At 38.8% G+C, this 23,037-nt stretch overlaps 1 protein-coding gene across 4 annotated transcripts in view; it reads left to right on the top strand.

The window, feature by feature from the left end:
- Positions 1-23,037, top strand: part of DLC1 (DLC1 Rho GTPase activating protein) — a 408,689-nt gene that overhangs the window by 220,545 nt on the left and 165,107 nt on the right. The window contains exon 1 of one of the 4 annotated variants that reach the window (XM_081220748.1): positions 9,176-9,417. The exons of the other annotated variants lie outside the window; for them this stretch is intronic. Coding sequence (XP_081076874.1) covers positions 9,279-9,417 — 139 coding nt within the window. The 5' untranslated portion in view covers positions 9,176-9,278. Of the gene's footprint in view, positions 1-9,175; positions 9,418-23,037 lie in introns of those variants that run through there. 4 annotated transcript variants of the gene reach the window in all.

Genomic DNA, 23,037 nt, shown 5'->3' with positions numbered 1-23,037 from the left:
TTTTATTATTGATCACATCTGAAGTGCCTTATTATAATTCTCTTATATAATTTGATCTAATAACACAGCACTGGGAATGTCATTTCTGTATGTACATACTCCAAGACAGTGATCATTCTCTAAGCAGCAATTTCCTACCCACCTCTCTGTGAAGGCGTGTATCTGATTTTCAGAGAATTCAAAGTTCTGATGATTTTCTTTTGTCAGAGAATTTTCAGCAATATCAAAATTTGAATACTGAGTTTCTATTTCCCAATTCTATCACCTCCATATGTTCTGCAAAATGCTGGTTCATAAAATCCACTGATTATTTTTCAGTTGGATGGTTTCTTTTTTGCTCTTTTTGATTTGTAGATGTGCTTTATTTATTATATATAGTAACACTCTACTGGTTACTTATGTTGCAACTATTTTCCTGTTTTCCAATTTGCTTTTTTTCATTACCCTCAAAAAATCCCTCAGGTACTTTATAGCATATCTCACCCCACCTTCACCCCCATTCCTAAACTCTGGCAAGCCCATCTCTGTCACTATAGTCATGCCTTTTGTAGAATTACCTATAAATGGAAAAAGGTGCTATATATATTCTCATACAAGTATTGTGTAAACACATGTTACTATTTCTCTTGTGTTATACCCAGAAGGGGATTTAGTTGGTAAGGGCATATTTAACTTTATAAGATACTTCCAAACTGTTTCCAAATTGGTTAAACCATTTTACATTCCCACCAACAATGCAGAAAAATTCCAGCTGCCCCATATCCTCTGCAATACTGTACTTGGTATGGTTAGTCTTTTAAATTTTAGTGTGTAGTGGTATTTCAATATGATTTTAATTTTCATTTCCCTAATGACTAATGAGGTCAGTCATCTTTTCATATACTTATTGGCTATTCATATATCTGCTTTTATAAAGTGTCATTTCAAAACTTTTGCCCCTTTGTTAAAGTCTGGTTATTTGCCATTTTGTAATTGAATCATAAGGGTTCTTTATATATTTTGAAAACAAATTTTTTATTAGATGTGTTTTGCAAATATTTCCTCCCAGCCAGTGGCTTGACTTTTTCTCTTCTTTGCAGTGTTTTTAAAAGAACAGAGGTTTTGGTTCCATTTTGTTCTCTCTCTCTCTCTCTTTTTTTTTAATGATTCGTGCTTATTGAGGCCTAAGAAAGCTTTGCCTAACTTAAAGTCACAAAATTTCTTCTACAAGTCTTAGAGTTTTACTCTTAATATTTAGATCTCTGGTTCATGGTCCATTTAGAGTTAATGTTTAAGGTGTGAGGTAAAGGTGGAGGTTTATTTTTTCCCATATGGTTACCCAGTTGTCCCAGCAACATTATTGAAAGAGATTATCCTACACCATTGGCTTCCTTGGCATTTTTATAAAAAATCAACTGAACATGTAGTATGGACCTATTTCTGGAATCTTTATTTTGTTCCATTGGTCTATATGTCTGTCCTTAAATCAGCATTACCCTTCCTTGATTACTGTCAATTTAGAGTAAGTCTTGAAATCAGGTAGTGTAAATCCTCCAAAATTGCTCTTCTTTTTCAAAATCTTTTTGGTTCATTTAGGTCCTTTGTATTTCCAAATAAATTTTAGAATCAACTTCTCAAGTTAAAAAAAAGAACCTTATGGAACTTTGATTGATTCTGTGTTGAATCTATAGATGATTACAGAGAGAAATGACACCCTAACAATGTTGAATCTTCAAATTCATGAACATGGTATATCTCTCTATTTATTTAGGTCTTTAGTTTCTCTTAGCAATGTTTTATAGCATTTAGTGTACAAGTTTTTGTATACATATTTGTTAAATCTACCTCTAAGTATTTCATATTTTTTAATATCATAAATGATATTTATTTTAATTACAATTGTTCATTGCTAGTATATGGAAATACAATTGACTATTGTATATTGACCTTGACTCTTGTGACCTTGTTAAACTTACCTTTTATTTCTAGTTAATCCAACTAGAGATTAATCCATTTTATTGATCTTTTCAAAGAAACAGATATGATCTTCCCTATTGTTTGTCCATTTTCCATTTCCATGATTTCTGCTTTTATCTTTATTATTTCCTTTCTTCTGCTGGCAGATCCAGAGCAGCCATGTTTCTGCCACTAATTTAGCCCCACTACTGAGGCATGACTCTTTTGGGGATTTCATCCAGTGCCCCAGATTACACAAGGTCTCTTCATGCCAGCTGGTGGGAACAGAAACTAATCCTAGCACTGTGTGACCAGGAAGTTATCTGCCTACTGACTTCCAATACCTCTTTCCTCAGCTTGGGAGAGTTCCTTCTTAACCTGTGCCAATCAATATTCAGTCAAAGCCTTGAGGAGATCCCCCTGCAGATCTACAGAGCTCACTCTCTATGCCACTCCCTTTGACCTGCAAATTCTAGCTGCCTCAGTCTCCACGAACTCTGATCTTTTTCACCTCAAGACTGCCAGGTTATGTTTGGTTTTCCTGTTTCTACTCTGTGGCCCAGCAACTTCTCCCAGGCAGTAGATTGGGGCAGTATAGCTCATCTATTTGTTTTTTTAACCTTCTTTCAGAGATTACAGTCCTGCATTACCTATTTTACGTTTTCTGAAAAACAGTGTTTTGTATTTGTGTGTGTGTGTGTATGTGTTGTGTTTATGAGCAGGATCCCTTCATGGACAAAAGCTAAGTCAAACTGTAAGAGAGTTTTTTTACAAAAACATTCAAGCCTGTTAGTATTGGCAGTGTTTTGGGTCTTGTCACAATATATGACATTTATTGGAAGGGTGTAATCAATAGGTTATATTAACATAGACAAATATTTGGATTCCTATTTCATCTGACTTTGAAATTATGCCTGAATGTATATGCTTGAGTATACCATTCAGCCATCATCCAAAATTGCTTTTGATTTTATTATTAGTGTAGCATGTTATTTGAGGTTATTGTTGATTGTTATAATCCAGAGGATAATCCTATCTGGCATTCTTTACCGAGATTTGTGGCAGTGGACTTACATAAAGGTAAAATAAAACATTTGAATATTTTATTTATTTCTCAGAAGGAAGTCTTATAATTCAGAATCAACAAGAGGTTATTTTTTTTTGGTCCCAATCTCAATAAAAATATACATAAAATAGCTAGTATAAATTGAAATAAATACATTTTAAAAGCAATTCAAGTAGTCATAATACACTTCTGAGTAAGCAGAGAAATCACTGTAATTCTATGTCATAATGCTAGACTCCTTTAATTAATAACATACTGGAATTTTACACTGAAGAATGAAGGATAGGAAACTAAAAGGATAAAAGGAAGAATTTAAAATTAAAAGAAAATGAAGAATAAGAAAAAGGAAATCATTTTCTTCTGAGGTTTTTACTGTACCTAAAATTTATGGTACCACTATTCCTATTCTTTTATAAGGAAATATAAATTATAGATGCATTATTTCTTTAGCATTAGTATTGGTGAGGTATCCTTGTTGATTTTTCTATAGAAATTAAAAATATTTTAACCTTCTGAAATCATAACATAGAAGAAAATCTGAAATTATTACATTAAAAATATTCTGGGAGCATCATTACTTCCTCTTCCTATTCTCTAGTATCTTTTATTTCCTATCTCTTTGCCAAAAATTCCAGTATAGAAAATGGGTCAACTACAGAAAATAAAAAAGAAATAATTGAGAAAGGAGTAAACCAAAATAAACAAATGAACAATTCCAAAGAAATATATTCAAAGCCACTTGAAAATAGCTTGAGGAAAGGATAAAAATGGGCAATTAATTTACTAATAGTTAAGATTCTGTTGAGGTAAGTTTTAGAAGTGGAATGAGACCATCTAGCCAGTAGAATTATTTAAACTTTTTGTTCCACTTTAATAGGAGAGGCTCCATCCTGTGTGATTCTGATATTCACCAGTTCCATCTCCTGCTCTGGGCCAGAATCAGTGAACTAGTCAATCCCCTCTTTAGCAGTTGTGAAAATGCTGTCTCAAGATCACAAAGCCGTCAAGGGGCAGGACTGAAATGAAGCCTGTTTCTATCTTAGTCTGTTTTGGCTGGTTTAACAGGATACCATAGACTGAGTGGCTTATAAACAACAGAAATTTATTTCTCACAGTCTGGAGGCTGGGAAGTCCAAGATCAAGGTGCAGACAGATTCAGTGTCTGGTGAGGGCTGACTGCCTGGTTCATAGACACCGTCTTCTTGCCGAGCCCTCACATGGCAGAAAGGATAAGAGAGCTCTCTGGGTTCTCTTGTATAAGGGCACTAATCCCATTTATGAGGACTCCACCCTCATGACCCCATCACCTCCTAAAAGCTCTACCACCTAATGCCATCACATTGGGGATTAGGTTTCAACATATGGATTTGTGAGGGGGGACACAAACATTTAGTCAATAGCAGTTTCCTTTCTCACAAGCAAGGTGAATTTTCTCAGCCCAGGTGAACTTTGTTTCAGAAAGTATAGATAGTAATGGGATTCCACAGTTGAAAAGGAAATAAAGTATTGTTGCATCAGTCAAGAAGAAAAGGAAGTCTTTATCTCTTTCCTTATATTCACTTTCTGTTCTATTACACCCATTCCTCTTCTACATTTATTCAACTCTATGCCCCAAACAAGTTGATTTTACTCTGAAAGATAGTATGATTTGGTATATATCGGTAGTTGCAGAGAAACAGTCTCTGAACTTCTTTGATCACTAACTCCTGTCAGTAAAACTTTCTGAGCATATACACTTATTTATAAATTAGATCATAAATCACTATACTTATGTCCTTTGCACATTTGACAAAAATAGAAATATTTAAATAACTATATACATAGATACAGATTCTAAGATTTTCTTCCTGCCTTCTAAGGAGGATCTTGTCTGCCCCCAGGTCAGAGATCACCAATTTGAAGAAAATTGTCATTGTGGTCTATTGGTCTATCAAGCATAAATAGATACCTAATAGTGTACACAACCTTGACTTGAGCCCTTTGAGAACATTTGAGTTTGTCACAAAAGAGATTCTCAACGAATTCAGTGTAACCCTTAGGGTCCCAAATGCAGAAGCAATTAAGAAATAAAGTTGCCAGAGCAAGTGTACTAATGATGGTCATGCTAACTAAACAAAATTCAAAATGAAACAGTCATTGGCAGCATGTAATCTACATGCTAGATGTTCACTGGAGCAAACAGAAACCATTTACACCTTCCCCAGAATTTCAGAGTTTCATATTATGAATTCTCCTTGTCATGGGCTTCTGGATACCTACATAATGGAAGAGAACTCCCTTTGTGGAGTTACAGCCCTTGGGGCCGACCTGTAGGGCCAGGGTGGACACTGTCATTCACTAAACCTGCTGTCCTGTTGCAGGGGCTGGATCACTCACAGGACTTAACCAAATGGAGTTTTAGTAATTTCCTTCCTGCACCAAAGACCTAGATCCATGCATGGCAGTGACTCCAAATAAACATTCCATTTCCCTTCATTATTCACATTGTTTTGAAGGAACCTACCAGAACTTCAGGTAATCCTAAATGTTCTAATTGCTCCAAAGAAGGCACAAATAAGTTGCATCAGCAAATGAGAGTGGTCATAAGGCCCAAGTGGATTTATGTTATACAGGCTTGGAAAAGAAGGTGTCCCTGTCATTAAATCGAAGCACACAGCACCTAGAAACACTATAAAATTAAAAGTTTTGTTTGCAGTAAGAAGATGAAATTTATAAATTAGACAAAATTAGATAAAATCTGTAATATATTACCAAAGTGGAATGATCTTCTTAGATGGACAATACTAGAGATGTACTTAAGCCAGAATCTCTAGCTTAGTATACTGGCAAGAATCTCTGCTCTCCAGGGATCTAGAAGAGTTTGCAAAGCTTCCCCAGGTCAGAGGGCAGCTCCACCAATGGCTGAAACTAGCCCTTTATCACAAAAAGAAGGCTCTGAAAAGCAATCAGAGCATAATGTTGCTATTCTGACTGCTCTTAAAATTCCCAGTGGGATCTTGAAAAACAGCAAATGACTTCTCATATTCCCACTCCTCCCATCTGCCAAGCTGAGACCAACACTAATTATCACATACTATCTTCACCTCTCACAGGAGATTTGGATTATCTCAAATTTGTAGAAATAAAACTTGGGGAGTTATTCTATAAACAGTGAATTCTGAAAAGCACTTTTTCTGTGTGGAACATTTCTAATGGCCAATAAATGCAGACAGAAAACAGAAATAAAAATAATTTAAAATTCTCTATTAGAATGGTTTTTACACTATACCCATGATATGTGGCCAAGATTCATCCGTAAGGACTTGAAATAGCCTCACAATGAAATTTGGATTTAATGAGTTTTTAGAAATGAGGGACCAAGTTGCCCACCCCACTTTGGGCTACGGTTAAATCAATAATGAAAGCCCACCTTGCTGGAAAACATTTAGCTGTGTTCCTCCTCTCCAATCATCGATCAATAAATGTTACATTTATGTTGGTAAGTTTCCTTTTTTAAAAGACCTAAAAACCTTTCAGATAGCTTAGGTCATTCTACCTAATGGAACTTGTACTTAGGATAAGTAGATTTTTTTACAAGAAGCAAAGTACTAGGAGTATTGTCCTGGAAAGCGAGTGCTGCAGGGGAGAAGGAGGGTCATTTGGGAACACTTAGGAGCTCAGACTTGAATGCTCCATCATTAGACAGTATGCATTGACTTGATTGTCTTGGTTCTCTTGACTCATTGCCCTTGAGTTTCCATAGCTAACATCACCTAAAACTCATCTGAAACTCAGGCTTCTTCCTCCACACCATGGGTCCAGTGGTGATTTTATTTGGATAAGATTATGGAGCTTTGGCCCATAGCTTAGTATCAACTGAGCCTAGATAGTTTTAATGAGTCATTACCATCACTATCATTCGTTTCTGACCATTCAAATTGATTGGGAGGCTAATGAGCTTTGGATGCAGACAGTTCTGGGTATGAATCCTGGATCTGCCAATTACTATCTGACCTTTTCTCTCTGTGCTTCAGTTTCCTCGTCTCTAAAGTGGAGATAATAACACCGATAGTGGTCTGTATAACGATAGTGGTCTGTATACATGAGTCTATAGCCAGTGCTAGAAGAGTTTGTGGTACATCATAGGTGCTCAGTAAATGTTATTTCCCCTTTATTGCTCCCCCTTCCTTTCTGCATTTGGGTATAGAAAATCTTTGTGCCATTATAGTCAGTCACTTTGCATGACTCAGACAATCAGTTGTTGATATCGGTGCTAGGAATGACTGTATGCCCCTGACTCTGTCACAGTTCTAGAAATTCAGATTAAGTCAGTGCCTAAGAGGATTTAGGAACCCAGGCTACCTTTTCCTTCTTTGTGCTCCTTTGCACATGCTTCAATCATAAAACTAATCACACTGTTTTGAAATTATTTGCGACCAATGTGATTCTTCCTCCTCAGAGACAGAGCCAGTGTCTTATTCATGCTCAACATCCCCATGCCTAGCACAGTGTGTGGTTCACTGCTCGTGCTATGGTTGCTTCATGATGCTCCTCTGCAAAAGGGGTCCACATAGACCTGTCCTGTTCCATGTGACCAGGAAATGAGTCAACCTGCTTCAAGGTACCTAGACTTCTTTGAAGGAGAAACACACACACACACACACACACACACACACAGAGACTTTGGGTACTTCGCTTTAAAATGGACCCAGGTATTAGGCAGTCAAATTTTTTGAGATTTTATGGAGGATTTTCCCTTGGGATTGGCTTCCACAGGCACAGAGGTCTACACGCCTCAGCAGCTGGTACTTATTGCCTCCTAATCTATGCCCAGCCCAATAATAAGGCAAAGAAGTAAGTATCTACCAGAAGCACGTTGGTAGAGCATGAACAATCTGGAAACAATACAGTTTAGGACACATGGGTTACTAATAAGCAGTGGTACTAGTGTTAGTTGTAACTCGTGAGCACAATTGAACTAATTTAATCATCATCCTTTGAATAATTCAGCTGTCAAAGTTGATGGGAAAGAGGATGCACGCTGTGAAAATTTGGGGACTGAAAAATGATTTCATGTATAAAAATAATTATGATAATCATTCGCATTTGCATGGTGCTGTGCAATTTATGAAGTGCTTTTACAGCATTATGTAATTTCGCAAAGGTGACAAACTAGCCCTTAGATACTATATGATGCCATAATTAAGCCTCCATGCCAAACATTGAAAATTATAATATTGGATTTAGGGGACAATTAAAAAAAAGAGGATTATTAATGCATTGAAAGGTAAAAAATCAGCCAAATTCATTGGCAGAGAAATAGATTCATTTGGCATTTTAGAAACTCAAAAACGTATCTTGTAAAAGAAGCAGTTGGCCCGTATTTTGATTTCATGGTGCTTGGCACTACTTATTTTTTAAATTCTTTTGGGCAGAATTTTTGATGTGCAATTATAACGATGAAGTTTGCTTACTGGGAACCAGAAGATTCACAAAATCAGGGGACATTTGATCCTTCTTTAGAATTATCTGATGAAACCACTGAATGTAAGTAGAAGCATAGTTAGAGGGGAATTATGAGGAGCTGATCAATATTAAGTTTAAAACTCAGGTGTCTGCTTCCTAGCGGGAATCCAGACCGATGTGAAGAACGTTCATTACAGCCTATCTCCTTCCCACAAACACGACTAAAGGTTGGACTTTGTCCCGTAAACAGCCCAATCTAAAAACACAAGTGAGTTGACAAACCATAAATGTGAGTGAGAATTATCCTTGAGAATGGAAGAGAACCCTACCTGCCACCCCTCCTCCCCCTCCCTCCCTTTTCTGCCTCCTGCCCGGCCTTTCCTTCAAAACTGTAAGGGGACCTGGCTTGCCAGGGCAGGGGGACACGTTATTGACTAGAGCATCAGCCGAGCTCTACCAAGTCAAGTTACTGGATTACACAGGAAGCGAGAAGCATCTAGACAGACACGAAGGCAGCTCGAGGGCTGCGCGAGGGTGTCATGGGCTCATTTGTAAGCCTTTCCAGATGTGGCCGCCGCGCGGGCCTGGCGACCGGCCAGGCGGCCGCCTGCAGTCGGCGCTCCCTGGGCAGCTGCGCGAGCCCAGCCGCAATGCCGGGCTCCTGAGGGCGCAGGGCTCGCGCGCGGCTCGCTCGCCCCCGGGCCCGGCGCGCACGCAGCCCGGCCGCCTGGCACGGCGACAGCCCGCAGCCGGGGAGGGACCTCCGCAGGAGCGGCCCCGAGGGATGGTCGCTGCGCCAAGGCTGCGCTGAAGTCCTCTGCAGCTGCGGCGGATGGGGGACCCCGAGGCCAACGTGATGGCGCGGCCCCTGAGAGTCCCTCTCCGGAGGTCCTTCAGTGATCACATCCGAGACTCCACGGCCAGAGCCCTGGATGTCATTTGGAAAAACACCCGAGACAGACGGCTGGCAGGTGAGGGGTGAAGGGCGGAGGGTGAGGACGAGAGGTTTGAAAAGCAAAACAATGAAATACACAGGCACACAGTTATTAACTCGGTTAATTCATGATCTCATCAGCTGGGTAAAGTTCATCACTGTCATGGCAATGATTTCAATCAATCTCCCTTGTTCTGGGGTTTAACGTTTCTGGAGTGGTTTGTTTTTTGTTTCTGTTTTTGTTTTTTAGCTCCAATGCCTCTCTGATTTCTGGTGTTGTTATTTCTAGATAAGGTTTTATGAGAGGTTTTGTGGGTTTGGGGTTTTTTTTTTTTTAACCTTGAAAAGAAAAGCAATGTCCTTTGAAATGTCAGGAAATCAGTGGTGATGAACAACACCAGGCAAAAGCACCGAGGTCTGTTCAGCTGGTGAGGGTCGGCTGTGGAGCTTGTCTGGCGGAGGTGGCCTGGCGTGAGCAGGAGAGGGGCCTGGGAGGCTGAGTGGCAGGGGAGTAATGTACCCTGCCTGGTGAAAGCCTGCTGGTATTTCCTCTGGCAGCCTGGGGCTGCTCTGAGGTCCGAGAGGGTGTCAGGTATGCAAGAGGCAGGCGTTTGAAATATAATAAAACATAAATACAGCGTGCAGTTCAAACATTCTAGGGCTTATGAGACAGCCACTAAATGGCAGACTGTTTGAAAGGGTACATTAAGGAAAAGGGAACTTCTGGTTGATTCTGGTATTAAGAATATTCATAAATTGATTAAAAGAATAGCATCTCGCAATAAAAAAACTCTCCAAATCCAGGGAAGGTATCCCAGTAGTGTTTAATGGCTCCTTCTTGTTTGCTAAGTCTGTATACTTATGTTATTTACATAGATGGGTCAAAGATTGTGTTTTCTTAACCTTCTTGGTTAATCCAGTTGTTTTTCCGTATATTGAACGAAGTTCTGAATGGTTAAAAATATTAGATGTGGCCTCCAAGTGTCAGTCCAGATTTCCGTGCTGTGTGTTCTTGATAAAAGGCCATTTGACTTTGACCTAATTGTCCTGACATGACTTGAAGAGGTGAAAGTTAAGGTTTGTGATTGTGATAAAGCAGATTAGGAAGATAACATATCTTTTTAGGCTATAAATTTGTCCCAAATGCTCATGAATATCTTTCTCTTTCTTGAACTAAACCCTATTGCCCAGGACTGGGAGAGAGTGAACAATGTCAAGTCTACCATAAGGTAGGGGAGAGAGTAAAATATTTTAAATTTAATCATTCTATTATGGCTTTAGAGTAAAATGTGATACCCTAAAGAAATCCAACTTTACAATAAGTGGGTTTTAAGGTAGATTTAAGTGATAGCAGTTTCCAGTTGACCAGAGGAAGTTTAAGACATAAGATATGAGAGTATAAAATTCATGACTGTAATTGGTTGAGGCTTGGACAAAAAATAAAAATTGTTGCTTCACTGTTGTTTTTCTTGATAAATCCATCGTCCCAAATGGAAAGATTCCACAAATAATGCCTTATTAAAGATAACACAAAAATATCTTGTTGTAGCTTGGTGTTTTGATTTGAGACTAAGGTTGATTCAGTCTTGCTTCCCAGACCTCCTCTTAAATTTTCATAAATGAAGAGCTTTTGACGGCTGTTGACCTCTTTAAAAAAAAAAGATACTATCCCTGGAAAGTTGCTGTCTCTGCCTAGTCAGTTATCTGTTATATATTGAGGGTCTGTATGGAGTCTAAAATATAGCACTGAATGAAGACCACTTAGAGAAAAATAGTTACTTTTTACACGTGATGAAAAATTAAACATTTCCCCAGCTCTAACAGCAAGTAGGACTTTTGCTTCAGGTCCACTGAAGGAAGAAATTCTTTGTATCTTCAGGTTTCTCTAAGACAAATATGACCTCTTTGGTGATTCACACAGTAGAATATCCAGACATGATACTTAAAAAGAAAGGACTTTGGCTACCACAAAAACTGCCTCTGATTACTGGGGACTTGGACTCTTTCTGTGTTCTCTCTTATCCTTGGCTCATAGCTCAATCAAGTGTAGACCCATCTGGTGCACATCCAGACCTCAAGACCACTTACTTCTATCCTTTCCCTCAAGCTTCTCCTCTGCACCCCACCCTCTCACTGGCCAAAGGCTAAGTATTAGCTGTTAATTATCCACAAAAAGCCACTTCTCTAAACATCAGATCCAATCTTTATTTTACATCACACCACTTTGCCCTCTCTTGCAGAATGGAGAGCAGTAGAAAGTCCAAACCTCCTGCTGCTCTTATGTTGTGAAATTAATGAGATGACAGGTAAAACATGTTTGGAAGCCTCTGGAGGGAAATACTTCTGTTAATAGTACCCGGAATGTTATTTCCATGATGATTGTTACCTTGATGACTTTCACCAAGTTTCTCAGAAACTAACCTGAGATTTCAGTTTCTTTCAGAGGTTTTACCTGACCGGACTGTTTGGCCATGGGACAAAGTTTTGTTTCCTTGTTAGGTATTTTCTCTCTCAATCAATTTAGCTCTCTATTTTTCTCTGTCTCTCTCTCTTTCACATACACACACACACCCCCACACACCCCTGCTACATAACTTAGAAGTTCCCAGTTCTTCTACCCCAAATGGTGTTATGTACGCAAACCATCATTTACCTCTGCTTGCCTTAAACTTCCTTATGTATAAAACAAGGATTCCATCTGTTATTTTTAAGGATTCACAGCCTTCTATAAACAAAATACCGAATTGCTGCTAGGGAAAGGCCTTCTAGTCATGAGGAGTGATGGAACAGGCTGTCTTAATTGCATCTTCCTTTATATGTAATTGTTATGTTCTGCCTACCCACAGCCCACAGGGATTCTCTTACTCCTGTTCCCTCTACAACCATTATTCCTAAAAGCATAGGATGGCACTGTGTTTTCAGGGAATAAGAACTTTGAGGTTAACAGTGGGTGACAGATGGGGCCGACAACCATCCTCTGGGCAAATTGTGCGTCTTTCTTACATGTCTGCTGTGTCCTTGCGCCTCCTTCCCTTGGGCACAAGGACATCTTGGCTCCAGGGAGCACTTTATTCCTGAAAACCTGTCGCCCCTTAATCCTTTCATGTAGGACTTCTTCACCTTTTTTGTGCCAATGGATCTCTTTAGCATTCTGGTGAAGCATATGAACCACTTCTCAGAAAAGTATTTTTAATATATAAATAAAATATGTAGAATTATAGCAGAAACCAATTAGAACGAAATATAGTGATCAAGGTGTTCAAACCAAAATTTTCTGATATGGCAATATAAGATGAATGAATTCTTTAACAGGATAATGTGTTCAAAATATAGGGAAGAAAATGTAAATTTGATGTTTTTTAAAGATACCAGCATGCAGATTGTTGCTGCAGCTATAATTAATAGCATTAAACTGAACAGTCATCATTGATTCGTCTCCTTGTCACCAACCATTATAGAGAGGAAATCCTCGGGAACAACATCCATATCTAGGTGACCAACATGCAGATCTTCAGCTTTCCTGTTTAGCGGCTGAATGGGGCCGGCAGCATCCCATGAACATCTGTGGAGAGAAAAACTGCAATCATGTATGTTCTGGAATGGGTTTGACAACTACCATAACTGTGGAGGAGAGATGAATGTAAATGAGATGTTGTGATATCTGCAACAACTGTAATGTGATTTGGAAAAGTCGAATTTCTACTGGTGACAAAGTCACAGGACAGCTAGTACCATTGTGTGTGCAGGGATGGCAGTTTGTCAACATTCATAACTGGAAGAAATGCTACCTTTCAATTAAAGTTTAGTGACAATAAAAATGTAATTTTTCCTCCTCCAAGTTCATGGATACCTTGAAATCTATCCATAGACCCTAAATTTAAAGTCCCTGCTTAATACTTACTGTAGCTTTCAAATACTTATAGTCAAAAATTCTTATAGCCTGAGATGCTGGGCTGTCATACATGAGATGGCTGGAATTCTTTGATGTATATTTGACAAAGCTCCACAAACAGGTGTGGACTGATGCACCAATAGGACTGCCTTTAAGGAAAAAGAAAAGAAACTAAAATTCAGATGAGAAAGACAGAGAGAGACTGAAAGTAAGGCAAAAGCCAGAAGACATGTGTAGCTTTCATCAATTTGGAAAGTGGAATGAATAAATAAACCAAAAAGAAATTAAGTATTAGTTCTTATTTAAAAACATCTAAAAAGGTAAGAACAACTTCTTTAGTGTTGTTTTTTAAAACACTGATTTTTAAAAAAGTATTCAATCTATTCTATTAGGGAAACATAAGGAGAAAAAATCTAAACACCTCAACATGTTATGAACACATGTCACTAGTTCCATTGCTAAACATTGAAGAGAAGGAAGAGAAACAGAATTGCCTATGAAGAAGTTAGGGAAATTTAGACCAGTCTCAATCCAGATGAGATTCAATGGACATAAAATAAATGCTTCAAGTACATACGTTAGATTGGACCCTCCTCCCACCCCTGCTTCTGGGGGTATTTTGTTGGATGTTCAGCATCTTCTGTCTTTTGTGAAATGGATTTTTACATTTCAGCTGACCAGGTCTCCAATTCACCAGTAAAAAGAATGCTTAACATATTGTACAGTATATTGGCTCCGAATTCAGTAGGGCATCAAGAATTCTGGCCCATTTCCCACGACAGGCAACCACAAACACTGACTCCTGTGAACTGTTTTCTGCTCATTGGTTCACCATGAAAAGCAAGTAAGGGCAAATAGAATGCCTTTTAACTAAGAGTGATGTATGCCTCAAAATATGCAGGCTCCTCCAGTAAACAAAGACTTCTCTAGAAGAAGGCAACACGATAGAACATTTCGAAGGGCCTGGGAGACAACCATTAATGATGCTTCATGAGACACGGTCACATTTCTGGAGGGTGTATATGAGCATGTATTAAATTAGATGTGACTGTTTCAATAAAAAGAGAAGCATGTTGATGTTGAGGCCAGCTTTGATGAGAGGAAATATATGATGAGAGAGCTGGCTGTGACATCAGACTGCCTGGGTTTGAATCCTGGTTCTTGTACTGGGTAACTTTGGGCAAGTCTGTTCCTCACCAATATAAAAAGGATGAAAATAGTACCTGTGTCATGAAATTGTTTTAAGGATCATATGAGCCACTATGCAAAGTACTCAGAAAAGTCATTGGCGTAAGTAAACCCTCCATCAGTTTTGGTTGGTATAACTTCTCTTTTCCTTATGCCCTGCTTGCAAGGAAGCTTCACCACTATAGTGTGACACTCCTATAATTTGCCTTAGCCTTTTGGGCAAAAGTAGTTCAACAAGTCCAAAAAAATGAAAAGAAAAGGTAACATTTCAATGGAAATGGGATTTACTTCTGTACCTGTGGGGCAAAACAAAGAAGAATCTAATGAAGGTGACTTTTGTGCAGACCGTGTTGAAATCCAAAATGAAGTGACTAGAGAATAACTGTTTTTGCACATCGATGAGGAAATAAGTCCTTGCATATGACTTTGTCAGGCTAGGTATACAATATCTGAGAGTCTTCCCAAGCGAGTTGGAACCTGCTTTGAAAATTGCTATGTAGATGGAGGCAAACATGGGAAAGAGCAGCCGTACCAGCAGGTGAGATTTCAAGCACGTGGCCCAGCTCTGGGATGGGAAAAAGTACGTTCAACATCAAGGCTGCCACTTGAAGGGATATTTCACATGCCTCTGTTTCTGGAGCAAAACTTCTGTCACTTTCTTCATTTAAAATAGTATGTAGGAAGAGTCTGCATAGTTTGCCAAAGGTCACTATAATTACACAAATGGGATGTGTCCAAAGTCAAAGGCTTAATAGAAGAGATATATTAGTCACAGGTCTACCTAAGCATCAGAAGCTATATCATGAAGCCAAAATGGGATTAAAAAGAACATTCCACTGGAAGGTCTCTATTGCAGAGAAATGATTAAGGAGTAGGTTGAAGTTAAGCTTGCCATTGTATGTGTTTTTCAATTTCTGCTTCCCGTCACTTAATAATAATCTGCCATTCTTGAAGAAAGAGGATGTGCTGTCCAGAAGGCCTGTGCTGGAGCTGTTTATTTGTGATGATGATGGGTTTGCATTGATCCTTCTGTGCTCTTCCCACATTGCTTGTGAACAACCGCTGATATTTTTGAAGGATTTGGTTGGAATTATTGATGAAGACCTAACCATGGAAGAAAACCAAAGTTACACATCCCTTTAATAATCAAACTCACAACTATAGTGCTACTGTTGCTTTTCTCAGGCACAGCCAAAGACTAAGCAGCTAATACAAACTAAAATTTTTTTGTAATATGAACTAAACATGACACCCAGCCATAGGTGGTTATTATCATTGGATGCATTCTTTATGACAAATAACATCATAACAATAATTAAGTTGTCATTTGATTGCCTACTAAGTGCCAGAATCTGTGCTGAGAGCTCTAAAGGCATTTTCCCATTTAATCTTCAAAATAATCCTGAGAGGTATAGACTACTATTTTTATCCCCATTTAAGCTAGGGTATTTTTTGACAATACCTTAAAAATCCATTAGTGGGCGTCCACGGACAAAACTCAGTAACATCCAAATCTGCCCATAATTATTAATTAATCTGACAAATATTTATTGAGAACCTATCGTACACAAAACACTGTGCTAGGCACCAAAGGACAAACAAGACAGACACAGTCCTTAACTGCCAGCCATGAAGATGACATCTGAATCCTACCTTTGAATTTAAGAGGGGCCCAGCTTGGGCAATGTGAACCCCATGTTATTAAGGAAGAACTGTATAGTGTCTCTTGGACACTGAGGGGAGTCTGAAGCTCATCACTGATTTGATCTTTAAACCAGTGACTCTCGGGGGGGATGAGAAAAGACACACCTGGAAGGGGCAGTGATGGAAAGAGCACTTGTAGCTTTTAAAAATATACGCGATTGATTTATTGTTTTCTTAGTGCAAACTGCATCTTACAAAATGCTGAAGATAGAGAAATTGTGGGTGGGTGGGAGGGATGGGACATGAGCATAAAGGTTGAGAAACACATTTAAACTGCTCTGCACATCCCTGTGGGCCCAGCTCCTCTCATGAGCAGAGTAACCTGTAAACATAAATCAACAAATCAGACCATCGGTGGGTGCCCCCGTGGAGCCAGGGAGACCCTCTCTGCAAAGAAGGATCAGACAAATGAGTGCATCTTTCCTAAAGAACTGGCCATTCTCTTTATGGGACAAAAACTTGTTACTTCCAAAGTGCTATGAGGTCATATCTTTCATCATTTTTTTAAGATGAGATACTGACCTTTTTACAGAACTGAAGTGTACTAAGGTTTAAAATATGTGACTATCTAAAACAGGGTGCTTTTTTTGACTGATTCAGAAATCAGAATGAACTAAAGTTGGAGATTGTGCTTTAAATAGTTTCATTTATTGACAAGATAGGTCTCAGATCTCAATATACATGGGCTATAGACCTGAAATAGATTGTCCTGAGTCTTTTGTTATTTCACAGAATTTCTTATGGAACCAATCTGGAAGTAAGGACATCTTTTCTGCCCATAATAACTTTGAGAGATATTCCTATTTTGGATCTTTTTTTAAAAAAGAAAAATAATGATAGATGAGTTATTAAAACTATGACATAATTATTACACCATTATGCCATCTTTTTAAAATATGGCATAATTATTATATTCTTAAATGTTTACCAGTCACAAAGGTTCTGTCACACTCTGAGCAGAAAAATACTTGAGATAATAGAATTTGAGGATTAAGTATTCAATCATAGTGAAGCAATTCTATATTTTCATATATATAAAATGATCTCAAAAAATTCTAGTTCATTTCAGATCAGTGACATTCGAGATTGCTTTCAGTAGTTTGAAAGTCAATTATCTACTGAATGCAAAGGTTAATTAAATCAATGAGAAAATCACCAAAGAAGATATGAATTTGTATTAGTACTTCTTTTATCAGCTTCCACATTTTAATTAAAGCATGTTTTGAATACTGACAGTATGTTCATGTATCATGGCCTTGTTTTTCTTAGAAGTGACTTCACTAATATATTCCAAAGAATATAGTTAATTGTGGCATCTTACTGTTCCCAGATAGAGAGGCCAAAGGATGAAAGAAAGCAGGAAAGTTCTTAAGGTTGAACATTTCATTTTCAAATAAGGGTCCTTAGAAACAGAGAAAACGTGAGACGTGGCTCAGACACTGTACAATCAAGAAGGCAGACAGCATGCACTGAAGCAAAGAGTAACAGAGTGTTTTTATATTGGATGGGCATAACCTTGTACTAACTACAAATTAGCTAATATTGATTGTGCACTGAGTATAATGCTATGTGGTAGAAAAGATAAAGATAAATTAAAAACTGTCTCTGAACTTCAGTAGTCTAGAGTCTATTTGGCAGGAAAAAAGTAACCTACAGAGAAAACTAGCCTCTAAGGCATGGTGTGACAGATACCCTAAGGTACTTGCTGAGCCAATCAGGGTCTGTCCCCTGTCCTTCCTTCCCTCCTTTTTTCTTCCCTCCCTCCCTCTTTACCTTTCTCCCTCTCTCCTCTCTTCAGCAGGAACTGACTGCTGACCCAAGTTCATTATAACAAAGGACATCCACGCTATTTCATCATTACTGGTTTTTCTGTACTTTGGTAGTCATGCTCATTTGTATCCCAATGAACATTATTTATAAGTGAAAATTTCCTTTACATAACTAACTTTTCAAGTCATAATTATCACTTTCTCATTATTGCACATGGAAATGAAAACATTTGAATCATTGCAGAGAAGAGCCTCTGTGTCACTATGAGGATGTGACGGTAGTAGGGTGTGTGTGTGTGTGTGTGTGTGTGTGTGTGTGTGTGTGTGTGTGTGTGTGTACGCCAGGAGGGTGTTAAATACAGGGATTACATATTGAAAACCTTTTTCCCATTAGCGTTGGTATGTTCAGCCAGGTAAGTTATTTGGATGTTTCTCAACATTTGAAAAAATTCTCATGCTAGTAACTGGACTGATTTCACCTGGTTGCTTCCTCCAGTGAACAAAAATAAAAGCATAAAGTACTCCACCATGATTTTACCCCAGTATAGTCTGGGAAGCAGTAAGGTTTGCCTTTTTTTGAGACAGTTATTGACCCACATCTTGCATTCAGTATAACACAGATGTGTTCCAGGTCGAAAGTTCCATAAGAGCTTGAGAGTGGCAGCCAGGAAATGGAGAGAGCAGAAGGCCATTTTTATGACTTGCTGAGATACTGACCCAGTCTCCTCATTATTTGACAGTAAAAATATCTTCGGGTTGAACTCAGTATCCTGACAGAGGGGTGTCAGTTTTGATCCTCTCCTGCAGGAATCTCCAATCAGTAAACTATTTCAGTCAAGAACTGAAACACTATTAATAAAAAACAAATTAACAACTTCTAGACAATGGAAATCAACAGGACATAGCAAAAAAAGCCATGGCATATTATTGCTTGCTGAAAATCTCGCTTGGTGATCTCTGAACATCCTAACACCACAAATCACTTTTCTGTCTTCCCTCTCTGTCTCTTTAGAGGATTTATTATTAGTATGAACACATCTAGGCAGTTGTGCACACACACACACACACACACACACACACACACCCTCAGAAAGCCATGACTTCAGGGAACCTCTCTTCATAAAAGATTAAGGATTCCTGATTTACAGGATGCTGATGTAAAAGTCACAATGTAGCATCTGGTTGTTGACAACTTGGAGTGGGGGCAGGGGTTCAGCTCGTTTAATGATGTCTAGACTTTGTTTTATCTTTCAGATTTTTTGTGACATATTTAGTTTTTTGCAGACAACTCTCAAATCACTGACTCAGCATTCAGTGTGGTTCCGTTTATCATGAGCCATCATCTCTAATCTGGTTTTGAATAGCAGGATGTTGTAGGTCCAGATTGAAGTGTGACCTCTGAATGTTTTCCATTCGTGCTTGATTACTATATCCTAGAGGTCTAGACAGTGTTATTGGTTTCTCACCAACATAAACATCTGGCAAAAAAAAAAGAGAACTAAACCAGATGAGTAAGGACATTCCTAATATACCTTTACAATATGCTATATTTAAAGTAAAACTTTTGAAAACGAACCCCATCTCAGGTTGAAAAGGATGCCATCAAATATATTGCTTTTCAACTCAGATAAGGCAGACTTTGGACTATAATTTTTCACTGATGGAAACAAGTTAGAACATGTAACTTTCAGACTGCAATAGAAACATCTTTCCTTTGTGCTATTACAAGAAGCTAGAATTTCATTTAGTGAATTCCAGCCGAATGAAATTAGCACGCGCCTGTTGACTCATGTGTAGCTCCTGGGTGGACAAATGAGATGACAAACCAATGGGGGTGAGAAGGGAGTGATGGGACCAAACCCAGAGCAATTTGGGGATCAGTATGATACTAGACCTTCTCAAGTCTTATTTTATGTGGGTAGATTTTCGTATTCTAAGAGTTATTGATTTATTGAAACTATGCAGAGGGCTTATTTAAGAGCCAGAACCCAACAGAGTAGAATATTGTGCCACTGAGTTATAGGGAAACACTGAAGCCCTTTCTTTTATGCTGGGGCTATAGACCACATGCAACCAAACACCAATAAAACTTGCCTGCAGCCAGGAGCACCAGGGTGGAAAATGTAGAGGGGTGACAAGACAACCCAAAGTGTTTGCCTTGTGTCCTTTGTATGCAGATGGCACCGATAGCAATACTATGAGAACAACACTGGAAATGTTACACATAGGATATTGTAAATTTATAAAATGTACCTTCAGTAATGAATTCCAACTTACGTACAACATCTTGTGCATAATATAGATTCTTTCTTCTTCTTTTTTGGCTAAGGTAAGAACAGAGAAAGGTTTCCTTCAATGATACATATAAATTGATGACTTAAAACCCAGGCTGTGTTTCCAGCCAAAGCTCTTTGGCACAGGATAATCATTGCATAACTGAAGGTAAACATGGAGGGTAAACCTCAGAAAAATGATTTCAAAGCGGAGCCTGAAAATCTATCGTAAATGCCCTTTTGCCCCATTTAAGACAGTAACAACAGTCTGTGACTGGCCACTCTGCTCATACACCAAGGATTAGCTGGCACATCAGAGCCAAGTGTTAATAAGCTGGGAAAGGGGAAAAAATAAACATTTAATTTTTTTTAAAAAAAGAGGGCCTCCCTGGTGGCGCAGTGGTTGAGAGTCCGCCTGCCGATGCAGGGGATACGGGTTCGTGCCCCGGTCTGGGAGGATCCCATATGCCGCGGAGCGGCTGGGCCCGTGAGCCATGGCCGCTGGGCCTGCGCATCCGGAGCCTGTGCTCCGCAACGGGAGAGGCCACAACAGTGAGAGGCCCGCATACCGCAAAAAGAAAAAAAAAAAAAAAAAAGAAAGAAAGGAAAATAAGAAAATGGAGCCTGGGAAGGGCCTTAACGGGGAAGTGAGGGTAAACCCCCGCCCGCTGATGCCACCAGGATGGATGGGTCAAAACAGTGCACCCACCTTCTCAGCCACCACCACACACATTCCGAGTTCCCATTCTTGTGAGGTCAGTTCGCAGAAAATGTTTTGATTTCTGTGACCCTGAGCATGACTCCCACTTTGCCCGTGAAGTATTCCCGGAGTGAACCTTTGTGGCCTTCCGTGCTCATTAATCCCACCACCGACCCACACAGACCCCGACTCCAGCTGATTTTGTGACTGTCTGCTCTTTTTCTTTACCCAGTTTTCACTGAAGTGAGCTACTGAGTTGAATCAGCTCAGAATGTATAATCTGTCCTGTGTGTGCCTGCTTTCCTGTCCTTGTTCCATATTCTCCCTACTCAGACTTAAAGTGTTATAACTGATTAATAAAACACCATGACATGAGCTATCCACTTGTCTCTACATAAAAGTGCATGCTTTTGAATCACAATAACTTATGTAACATCTCTGCTTTTAAAAGGAGTCTAGGAAAATGACATTTTGCAACTTTTATTATAGTGGAAAAAAGCTGACCCAGATCTTGGACCAGCTGAGCTCAAAGGGTCAAAAGCCAAGTGCTTTTATTAACTTTTTAAGAGTAGGTAATCCTTGCTCACTTTGAAGACTGAAGCATGTACTAATTGCTTTTGTAAAATGAAGGTGAGGTTGCTTTAGCTAATGGTCCATGCAGTCCTACCCTGGGACATTTGATCACAGTGTCTCATGTGGCTTTAAGTTGCTGTTTTCATAACATACTCATTTTTTTGATTAGAAAGAGTTCAGGTAACATTTGAAATCAGTACCTTTGCTTTCCAAAAATCTTTTGTCCAAAAACATCTTTAGATATGTTATCTATTAACTAATAGCAAGATTATCATTATTAAATATTTTAGACATACAAGAAACCCATGTATCAACCACTAACTAAAGTAATAAAACATTAAAGCTACTGTTTTAACATTTTTAATTTAAAATTACTGCATGCCCCTCCTGGATCCCATTCCCTCCCTCCACTTCCTTCCCAACTCCCCCTGAAATTCCAATCCTGAATTTAGGATTTAATCATTCCCATGCTGGTTTTGTACTCTTACTACATATGTAAGTAACCTAAAACAATAGCAATTATTGTTTTGCACATTTAGAAGTTTTAAGTGGGACCATACTGCAAATATCCTTCTGCAACGCATTTTGCTCAGAATTATATTTTTGATTATATTTTTTATCAATTAAATTTTTATTGAAATATAGTTGATGTACAATATTATATACAGGTGTGCAGTGTAGTGATTCACAATTTTTAAAGGTTATACTTCATTTATAGTTATTATAAAATGGTGTCTATATTCCCTGTGTTGTACAATATATCCTTGTAGCTTATTTTATACTTAATAGTTTGTATGTCCCCCCTGGTAACCACTAGTTTGTTCTCTATATGTGTGTCTGTTTCTTTTTTGTTATATTCACTAGTTTGTTGTGGGTTTTTTTTTGATGCTACATATAAGTGATATCATACAGTATTTGTCATTCTCTGTCTGACTTATTTCACTTAGCGTAATACCCTCCAAATCCATCCATGTTTTGCAAATGGCAAAATTTATTCTTTCTTACGGCTGAGTAGCATTCTACTGTATATATATATCCACAGCTTCTTTATCCGTTCATTTGTTGATAGACACTTAGGTTGCTTCCACATCTTGACAATTGTAAGTAATGCTGCTATGAACACTGGGGTGCATATATCTTTTTTAATTACTGTTTTTGTTTTTTCTGGATATATACTCAGGAGTGGAATTGTTGGGTCATATGTTATTTCCATTTTCAGTTTTTTTTTTTTTTTTGGCTGCATTGGGTCTTCGTTCTGCGTGCCGGCTTTCTCTAGTTGCAGCGAGTGGGGGCTACTCTTTGTTGCGGTTCTCGGGCTTCTTATTGCGGTGGCTTCTCTTGTTGCAGAGCACGGGCTCTAGGCGCACGGGCTTCAGTAGTTGTGGCACGTGAGCTCAGTAGTTGTGGCTCACGGGCTCTAGAGCGCAGGCTCAGTAGTTGTGGCACGTGGTTTAGTTGCTCCACGGCATGTGGGATCTTCCTGGATCAGGGCTTGAACCTGCATTGGCAGGTGGATTCTTAACCACTGCGCCACCAGGGAAGTCCGCCATTTTCAGTT

This window comes from Mesoplodon bidens, assembly GCF_964165515.1.
Source record: "Mesoplodon bidens genome assembly, chromosome: 20".
Classification (NCBI taxonomy): Eukaryota; Metazoa; Chordata; class Mammalia; order Artiodactyla; family Ziphiidae; genus Mesoplodon; species Mesoplodon bidens.
The sequence above is the reverse complement of the archived record's forward strand: the minus strand, read 5'-3'. Positions and strand labels throughout refer to the sequence as shown.